The following is a 10214-nucleotide window of genomic DNA, read 5'->3' on the forward strand; positions in this document are numbered from 1 at the left end:
GGCGCATCTCCCTGTGAGTTGCCGATCCGGACTCCAAAAGAAAATTATTTTCTCGGCATAGGATTCAAAAAATGAAGAGAAGGAAACGTTCGATTTGATGCTCTGTGTGCTTGGAAGGGAATTCGGATGCAAAGGTAACTGATTTCTGTTCTGTATTTGATTGCTCTTTGTTTTCCGTTTCCGGGTTTTTTGTTTTGTTTTGTCAAATGCCTTCTACAGTCTACACAGGCGAGATTGATTGATGCCTGCAAAAATTGCTTCTAGGCGTTTGCAGGATGTCTCTGTGCTTTTCTGGCTTATGTTCTTCACTTTGACTTTGTTTTCCTGTATTTTTTTTTTCTTAACTTGGGTACTCTCTGTTTGTTATAAGTTCGCAGAATTATTTCTTTTTTCCTTTTCTTTAAATTTATGATCTTTTGTGCTGTTTTTTGGTTTATATACTCTCTCTGAGCAAACAGAAGGCGTCAGTGTTATGGTTCTGATGACTGTAAATACCTTAAGTTACCACACTTTATTAAGGCAGGGGTTAGACTGAGAACCCTTGATTTGTAGTGAGTGATCTTGGAAACTTAATGGTAACAATGTAGTTTAGTTATTCGCTAGCTGCCCGCCAGATGAAATGAGTGTTTGATCAAATTCTGATTTTGCTGTTCGTTTTTTGTGGTAATTGTCATTAGCTCAATTCTTTTCTCATGTTGGCAAAGTCTCGAGAAGTGGGTTGACATTGGTTTCTATCACAAAAACTTGGAAAGAAGTAGAGTTACAAGTTACATTGTTAACAGAACTTGTCTGGGCATCAAACAAGAACAGGGTCCAGCAAGGTAGTTAGGTTAAGCTGTTTGATCGAACTGGTTTGATCTGATAGTGTCTGAGATGCTGAGCATGTTTTTGTCAGTCCATCCAGCTCATATGTCTTAACACAATAGTTGGCTGGGTTAATTCTGTTGTCAATGTAGTCCTAACTACTAGGAACATCAGTCCCTGGATTTTCTCATGTCATCATGAAATTGAAGCACCAGGCTGTTGATACTTCTTTAAGAAGCCAGGTGCTGATTTGCACCTCAGCATAATGGAATCAACTCCAGGAAACTCAGAAGAGAAAAAAAACATCCAAGGCAAATGGATCTAAGAAATAATTATAATGTGATTTGTGGGAGCTACTTTTAATTGGATAAGAAGAACCGTTTAATGGAATGGAAGATCCTTTGGCCAAGCAAGGGGTTAATAGGGAACAACTATTTTGGGCTGAGTTGTAATCGGGATGAATTTGTAAATCCAAAAAGAGTGGCTTTGGAAATTCCTAGCTCATTTGTACTCTCTTATATTTAATTAATGAAATTTTCTGTCACTGATCAAAAAATAATTATATTCTGATTTCCACCTTAATAATATGTTCATCATCATCATCCTCATCCCACCAAACTACCAAAGTGTAATTGAAAGTATGAACATTACTTTTATGTTTCTTCTATCCAAGACTTTACTTTTATTGAAGATATTCTATTAATTCTTTTCCTGTATTGTAAACATAAATCTTTTATACCCTTTCCTTTAACCTTTACCCTTTTAGGACATCCAATTTACACCAAACCACTCTTCTTGCTTGTGCATTTTTTGTCCCATTTAACATGGTACACCATCTATATATAGTGACCATTTTAGCCTTGATAAGTATCTCTTTCAATGTCATTATATGCCTTACATTAATACTATAGATCGATTGTCTGTTTGATGCAGCATTTGCTCTTTAAACAATGGCCAAGCTTATAACCATTGTATTTCAGTATTAGTGGTATATGCCAATTGTGTAACTTGAGACACATCTGTACTGTATACACTCGGCTCTAATTTTAAGATAATATCCTTTTCCATCTCTCTTTATTATGGATAATAAAATCAAAATTCTAAAAGCATTTGTTTTGGGGAATCTCTAATGTATATAGTTATTCCTTTTGATTCTATCCCTTTGGCTTTAGTCTCATCAATCAAAACTGTGTTAGATGCAAACAGCATAAACTATAATACCTTATCTTATATGTTCCTAGTTCCTAGTTTACTTGTCTGTAATCATTTAAGATTATGGAGAAGTTAACTAGATCTGTGTGAGGCAGTCTTCTTAGCAGACAGTCTTTGAAGAGTACTAGGATCAGTTTTTATTTTTTCTTTAATGGAGAAGTTAACTGCTGCTGAATTATTAATAACAAGTTAATGACAATGTATGTTTTCCAGTACAATAGACCAACATCATCTGTGGCATTTGTTGACTCATCTGTCAAATTGACAAATCTTGATGTATACCTATTTAAAGAGAAGCCTACCTTGTTGTTAGTAATAAATTTTTTATTAGTTACTTCTCCCTTATATTTTTGGTCAAAAAAAGTGCCAATTTAAAACCTCTTTCTTTCCCAAAACCAACAAAAATATCTGGATAAAAACTTTATATCATTCTTTCTTCAAGTCAAGGAAGAGTAGAACACCATGTGATTGTTTTCTGCCTTTATACCTTAAATTGTCCATTAATTTCCTAAGGAAGAAGTTAGACTTGATAATCTCAGTTGTATAAAACCAAATAGATTTAAACTTCTAATAGTTGAATCAAAAAGAAGGGTGGGGTTGAGAAGCCCACAACCCCAAATACAAAATGAAGTGCCTCTTTCAATACGCACAGATGATATACATTCACAATCTTTACAAAAAAGCTCAAAAAAAATATAGAAAGCCAATGATCAAAAAGGAATTGGCTGCAACACCCACAAAAAGTTTTAAACAGGCTGCCCAATTCACTAACAGCCTTTCAATTTTACCAATAACTGCCTCAAGCGGTGCTGACTTGGACTCAAAAGTTCTGCTGTTCCTCTCTTTCCAGACTGCCCAGAAAAGAGCAAAGGGAAGAAAGTTCCAGAGAAATTTTCCTTGGGCTGAGAACGGCACAGCTGTCCAAGAGGATAGCAACCCAACAGCCAATCTAGGAAGGACCCAGTTGATTTGAAAGAGCCTAAAGAAATGGGACCAGACCTTGTGAGTGAATGGACTATGCAAAACAAATGATGGACAGACTCTGGTGCAGAGCTACACAAACTACACAAGTCAACGAAATTCATCCCACGAACTAGCAAGACATTCACCATCTGGACCCTTTTCTTAGTCACTAGCCAAACAAAGAAGATGATCTTGAATGGGATCCATACCTTCCAAATCCACACCGAATCCACGTTGACAACCAGACCTTATACTGCCTTGTAGCAGGATCTGGTAGAGAAGTGCCCATTCTTCTCACACATCCACAGTCTAACATCTCACGAATTGGGGATAATTTGATACTCCCGCAGCCTACTCAGCAGCTCTTGAAGCATATCCACCTCCCAGTCATTCAAGTTTCTTCTGAACCTTGGAAACTACACAGCCTGACCACTCACAAACTCCATGTAATCTCCAACTACTGCCTCTTTGTTTGACACAATAGCAAAAAGGGAAGGCAATAGCTAACAGCTGATCAAGGCACCACATCCTTCCATAGAAATTTAACTCGTCAAAAGTAGTTGGTAGCAATTTGTTTAATTATTCCATTGATAGTGTGACTTGTGACTAAATGTGGTGGCAATTTTCTAATAGTTGGTTGAACTTTGTATGGCTCAACTCAACTTAGCTCAACTAAGTCTTGTCCTAACTAATGGGGGTCAGCTACATAAATCCCATTCTGTGGTTCTACTCTGTTCAGTGCCATAACCACTGTTAACTTCTGGGCCCCTAATTCATTTCTTACTACATCAACTCATGTCCTTTTTGGTCTGACCCCAACTCTTCTAGACCCTTAAACTTGTAATGGATTACATATTTGCATTGGTCTCTTTGTTCTATATAACAGTTTTAAAGCCAACTATGTTGTATGGAGAGTTTTGGGCAGTTAAAAAACAGTATGTCCAAAAAATGAGTATGGCAGAAATGTAAATGCTTATCTCTGGAAGGTTTCTCCCCTTTTTAATACAGTTTAGATATCTGAAATTTATAAAAGTAAGCATGGCTCTGATTCCCTTAAAATTGATGATTCTTTCTACATTAAAGTTCTCAGACTGTTCTTCAACTGATTTGTTTTAGATACCAAGACAAATGGTTGTTTTCTTTTCACGATCACAGTTGTCAAAGTTCCATGTAGGCTACCTTAGGCAACTAGGTTCCTTCCAGATTGCTAATTGTATTACACCTAGGCTTATAGAAAAGAAGCTGTACACCTAGCTTTCTATGATACTTTGTCTTTTGGCTTAGATGCTTCCAACTTTGATAATCTTGTTTTGAGCACAGTATTGGAATTGGTGTAGTTATGGACTGGCTAAATGTAAGAAAGAAGTTTTTTTGAGTCTGAGAATGGCCACTTTGTGAGACAAAAGTGCCAAGTTTATGTCTATATCCAGTTCACCCCTCCCAAGACTCTGGATAGATTTGACCAACATAGGCCAATGGCCTTATTTAGCACTATATTTTCCTTATCTTGCAATTGGAAATTAATATTAATTAAAGTTGCACATATAAAAATTCCATTTATTTAGTGTTCAATGTGAAATATTGAAAATCATTATTTTAGGTGCTAGGTTTGCTTGTATACGGAGATTCATTGTTTAATTGCTGTTTCTCTAGGAAACACATTACTCAAAATGCAAGGACTATATAAAATACTGGAATTCATTATTTATTATGTTCACGTTGTTCCTTTGAAAAAATATCTTTTATTGCTCATTATTTATTTCAGCATTCAAAATAGAACCAAATTCAATGTAAAGTTAAAGTTGGAAGTTTTCGCTTTCTTTTTCTTTCTTCTTTCTGGTTGGGTTAGGTTCCAAAAGGCAGTCTCTAGGTGATTTATATTTGGCAGCCTTGCTGCTGCAATGTCTGTATGCGTAGACTTGAGTGTCTATAAGTTGTAGTGGCACAGGACATGCCTAGGATTTCAGAACCAATGTTTTAAAACTCAAAGGATCAGCTGACTCAGAAAGCTGCTGAATTTAGTAGAGTGGCAACCCATCCAAGTTAATTTGCATCAATATATAATTAAGAAAAATAAAAAAGACAGGAAAATATAGGAATTAGGGAAATATTTAAAAATAGAGTAATAAAGCTGTTTTACTAAAACAAAAAATGACTTGAGTGAATTTCTGATCTATAAAAAACCCAGTTCAATTATCAAGTCAGATAATGACTTTCCTGAGCCTAAGTCAAAGGCTGACTCTACCGGATTCCAAACTGATCTCTAGTTAACCCATTGGTTAAAACATGGATTGGAACCTATTATTTTCTCCATTTCAATTTGCTTAGGGGATTCACATTTTGAGATTAATGTTTTATGCCAAATTAACTCTAAACAATATAGAATGCTAAAAGGATTCTTTCAAAAATATGCTTCTGGTTTTTTTTTTAAATAAGAAAAACGTAAAGCTATCCTTTATTCTTGACATCTTTACCTTTTCCTAAATAGTTCTTATATGCAATAGTTGTGTAAAATTTGCTTGATTCTTTGTCTCAAGTTTTGATACAGGAATGAAAAGTGTCCAATATAATGCAGCTAAAATTTGTATATGCAGGGAACTGGAGAACTAAGCTTTCAGGGGATTTTCCACCTCAAGCTTCAGAAGTTCATCAGAACTTCTTACATAACAAAATTTTGGGAAGTTGAACTCAGGATAATGATGGCTCATCTATGGTGCTAGTGGTGCCTAAGCATAATTGTTAGACCATCTGGCTATTTGATTTCTTCAGGAATTTTAAGATTTTCCCTACCCATTTGTCTTATAGCAACAATGTGGTACGATATGCAAGTTGGAGAAAGATTTTCTGGAGGAGTTGTCCTTAGCTCTGATTTGGTTGTTTGCCAGGTTGGGTTTTGTTAAGAACACTTCTGTTAGCACACCTGAATAGTCCATATCATTTCACTTTATTTGTTGTACTTCTATATTCTGATGCAATATGCTGTACTTCACTTTTGCACATCAAAATGCAGCCTATGAAATATAAAATCGTGTTTATTTACATATTGTGAACCACTCAAGTTAGTAATGAGAGAGGTTACGGGCCGTTTGAGTTTTGGCAATATTTTTCAAAGTACATGAGTCAGGATACATTCTTTCTAGCATGAATTAGATTTACCCTTTCCTTTCTGAGGTGACAGGAATATGAGAGCAAGCAAGCTACCATGTTATAGTGCTGCTAAGAAGTCAAAGACTTGGGATGTAAGGGACATGATAGAGAATGGTGACAGGCTTAGTAGTTTACCAGAAAAAATTCTCCATCACATTCTTTCTTTCTTGGATATGAGATATGTTGTAAGAACCAGTTTCTTGTCACGAAGATGGAGATATCTATGGACTTCTTTGCCCAATCTAGAATTTGACCATCTTTATTTTCTTTCAAGAACTGGGAGAAGAGATGAGGCAGAAAATGGCTTTATGGATTTTGTGGACCGTGTGCTACTTCTCCGCAACAGCTCTGATATACAAAAATTCCATATATCCTGTGGATGGTACTGTGATGTAAATCGTGTTAATTCATGGGTCCTTGTTGCAGTAAGGCGTAATGTTCAAGAGTTCTATCTCAAAATTAGACCCAAAGATTTCCTTGAGTTGCCTGACTGCCTATTCACATGTAAATCATTGAGGGTCTTGAAGTTGGATATGGATTATGTGCCAGTTGAGCTGAGACTTCCTGATTCAATTAATTTACCAAAGCTCAAAACTTTGCATCTTGAATTAGTCAATCTGGATGAGAAATTGATTACCAAAATTTTATCTTGCTGTCCAGTCCTGGAAACTTTGATCCTAACCATGTGCCAACTTAAGTATGCTAAGAATGTCATTATTTGTTCTCGTCAACTTAAGAAGTTGGTTATAGAAGCGTGTTTCATGGATCATTCTGGTTTGGATGACTGTAAGATCAACATATGGGCACCAAATCTCACATATTTAAGGTGTGTTGATTATATGTCGAAAGAGTATTTTCTAGGAAACCTATCTGGCCTTATCAGTGCAGAGCTTGATATGAAAGTAGAAGAAAGCCGTGCTTTTGAAGAAATTGGACAGCCTCCTAGTGAGCGGAAGCAAATATATGCTCAGCGTATGATAAAATGCCTTAGAGGGCTGAGTAATGCAAAATCACTGACATTATCTGCTTACTTGCTTGAGGTATGTTTCTTATCTTCTATATGTTAAAACCTATTTTAAGAATGCAAAATGCAGGACTGGATTATTTGGATACAAAGACTGGTTCATAAATATTTAAATTTATTTCAAATCTTATCCATTGGAATTAGGTTAGATCATATATACATATTAATTTTATGCAAATATAAGCATAAATATAAATGTGTAAATATTCCTGGATCAAATTTGGATCATTATTAGCCAGATTGGATTCAAATTCAGATTTGGACAAAGGTAATCAGTTTTCAGCTGAAATCTATTATATGTTCATAGAAAATATCATAAAATGTTTTCTCTGAAATGATTGTCATGCAATTACAACATTATTTGAATGGCTTTTGAATGACTTATAATTTTTTCTCTTAATGTGACAAGATGATCTCTGAAGCCCCATCATACGTATTAGAGTGTCTACCCACTCCATTCTGTAATCTGAGGTATCTGAGGCTGAAAACATGGCTGTCTAGAGATTGTATACGTGCTATAGCATACTTGCTCAAATGCTCCCCTAATATAGAAACTCTCATATTGGAAACATCTGTGGTATCCACTGGACCTAAGAATTAATTTCAATTTATTTAAACAGTTGATGAAATAGCTTAAATTCTATCAATTAGATATCCTTTTTATGACCTTCAGTTTTTTATTATTGTCTAGAAAAGTTACACTGGGTATGAAAAGCAACAACTATTTTTTGATGAGGTAAACATTGAGCCCATTCAGATTCCAGTCATTACATTTTTTTTGTTTTTTACTTTTTCCTTCTTTAGTAAGTCAGTTGTTTACTTCACTAATTTTCAGTGTAGTTGCCTGTACAACCATCAATTTTCACTTGTTATTTGTCTGGTGACATTCTGGTCCTTGTTTAGACGAAGCTTGACTCAGAAATCATTGAAGACAATTGGGAGGCAGAGTTACCATTTCAATGCATGCTGTGTCACCTCAAATCTGTAGAGATGCAAAATCTTCAAGGAATTGAGAATGAACTCAGGTTTCTAAAATTTTTGATGAAGAATGCAATGACACTAGAGGAAATGATTATTGTTACCTCTACGAGATTTTCTTCAAGTGGCATCAAGGAAAAATTTAGTGAGAAACTACAAGCATTTCCTCAAGCCTCCCCAAGTCTTGGAATATTGTTCTTCTGAAATTTGGAGTTGAAGTTGATCAATTTTCATGTTTTAAGCTTGTAATGGGAAGACATTACATCTTGACCTTTGTGATACTTCAACTTCTTTTTATCTATATTTAAGTTCTGTATGTATGTGTGTGTGTGTGATTCAACTTTTTTTTTACTACATCTTTCCTTTAACTGTATGAAAAAATAGAGATTCTACAGTATAGAAACATGTTTTGCAGTACTGATGCCACAAGAATTTGTAAGCTGTAAATGTTACCACAACAAGCTTTATTTGGATCTCGATTCTTTTGTAAACTTCACTATAAATCTTGCAAATACAGGCTTATTGCTTATAGCTTCCATGTGCAACATGTGCAGCCTACAGTCTCTTTTAGCGTTAATAAATACTATGATCCTAATACTCTATATAGCCGATGTATATCACTGGATAGGAATCTTAGAAAAAAATCAGACTCAGTTAAAATTTACTTTGAACATAATATACTTGGAAAAATCATTACGATGCACCCATAATGAGATACCAATTTAATCAGCCAGAGGCCAAGAACTATGGTACAATGATCCTAGTAACTCAATGGTGATCATTCTTGGGCCGGCTAGAGGCTTATTTCCGGAGGGCTCCCTGTTACTGTTAGGCAGTTTTATTTATAATATGTACAATACCTTCCATGTTAGTGACCATGATAGAAATGGTCCACATGTGCCATTTTTATTTTTTAACTTGGACCTCAAGTTTCACCACGTCATCATTGAGTGAGATGCTCTAACAGTAATTCAGTCCCTGGCGGAGACCACCAATGGTAACTCCTTGGCCAATTATCAATCATATCGCTAACTGCAGGGCACTAATGAGAAGAATCCCTCACTGTTCAGTTATTTTCACTATAACGTTCAGCCGTTCAGGTAATCAGATGGCCCACCATTTATTGGCCAAGCGCGCTCTCCTTATCCCTTAAACATTCACTATGGACCAGGGTACCTGATTTTCTTTCGTCTTGTTATAAAAAAAATGATTGTACTCTGAGCTTTGATTCTTGCCTTTAGGCGGACAAAAAAAAAAAGTTGACCAATTAGCCTCTATTAACTAATTTTGTTGGAGAAAACGGAGTCACTATAACCTTGGAGGAGAAGCTCTGAGGTGCGTCTGAAGACATTGTCTTTAGAACGTTATTTGACATCATTCAGTTGCACTGAGTTTGCTGTTGGGTTACAGGCAAATTCGTTCCCATGATACAACAAAGCCTGAGCCTTGGGTGGGAATTTGCAACCAGTAAAGTTGAAGAATCTCCAAAGAAACCTCCTGTGAGACTGCGGTAGACCGGATTGAGAGAAAGAGAAAGTGAATTTCGAAATTGTGTGTTTTGGAGTCTGATTCATGCTCCTTAAATAATTTGTGAAGATGTATGAAGAAAATGTATGTGCTGATTTAGAGAAAGCACTTTGAACAGTTGGTGACTGTTAACTTTGAATTATGCCTCTTGATCACACTCGATCGAATCGTGACCGTTGATTTCATCAACGGTGATCAACGGTCATCAACGTACCAAAATTAGAGCTACCCATCACGAGCCATGCGGGTACAAGCAAAGTGCACCTCATTGCGTTGCACACACGCGTGCACGCATTGCGCGGTATCAAATCCCTACTCTCATCTACTAATTCATAAGAAGTGTAAACAAACTCTTATTGAAATACTGAAAACAAAACTTATAATTTTTCAATGTAGAACAAGTTCAAAACTAGGTTTTTTTGTAAAAGAAAACTGATTTTTAAATCAAATGTATGGATACAATTTCTCATATAATTGATCAATCAAATCCATTAGATTTAATCTCCTGTGAGATTAAAATCCAACAAATTTTAATGTGATAAAAAAAAATATCTTGACT

General features: G+C 35.6%; 1 protein-coding gene across 6 annotated transcripts; it reads left to right on the forward strand.

Moving 5' to 3' along the window:
* On the forward strand, window positions 1-8560 carry LOC148852085 (F-box/LRR-repeat protein At4g14103-like). Of its 6 annotated transcripts, none has more exons than XM_088942986.1 (6): window positions 12-134; window positions 5574-5864; window positions 5990-7166; window positions 7560-7727; window positions 7842-7886; window positions 8054-8560. In XM_088942986.1, the coding sequence occupies exons 3-6, from the start codon at window positions 6162-6164 to the stop codon at window positions 8330-8332; spliced, it is 1497 nt and encodes a 498-aa protein (XP_088799112.1). In that variant the 5' UTR covers window positions 12-134; window positions 5574-5864; window positions 5990-6161; the 3' UTR covers window positions 8333-8560. The 6 variants fall into 6 exon arrangements, with proteins under 6 accessions (XP_088799114.1, XP_088799118.1, XP_088799115.1 ...); XM_088942987.1 differs by having other exon boundaries at window positions 6158-7166; XM_088942988.1 differs by having other exon boundaries at window positions 1-134; window positions 5574-7166; window positions 7986-8560.
* The last annotated feature ends 1654 nt before the right edge of the window (window positions 8561-10214 follow it).

Source organism: Nelumbo lutea, chromosome 5 (genome assembly GCF_056320005.1).
Source record: "Nelumbo lutea isolate HS-2025 chromosome 5, American lotus-T2T, whole genome shotgun sequence".
NCBI classification, from domain to species: Eukaryota; Viridiplantae; Streptophyta; class Magnoliopsida; order Proteales; family Nelumbonaceae; genus Nelumbo; species Nelumbo lutea.

What these genes read in the sequence shown, in the direction of transcription:
- LOC148852085 (XM_088942986.1), top strand. Translation starts at nt 6,162, where the DNA reads ATGAGAGCAAGCAAGCTACCATGTTATAGTGCTGCTAAGAAGTCAAAG. An exon ending in TATCTGCTTACTTGCTTGAG is followed by an intron (nt 7,167 to 7,559) that starts GTATGTTTCTTA and finishes TAATGTGACAAG; the next exon opens with ATGATCTCTGAAGCCCCATC. An exon ending in AACAACTATTTTTTGATGAG is followed by an intron (nt 7,887 to 8,053) that starts GTAAACATTGAG and finishes GTCCTTGTTTAG; the next exon opens with ACGAAGCTTGACTCAGAAAT.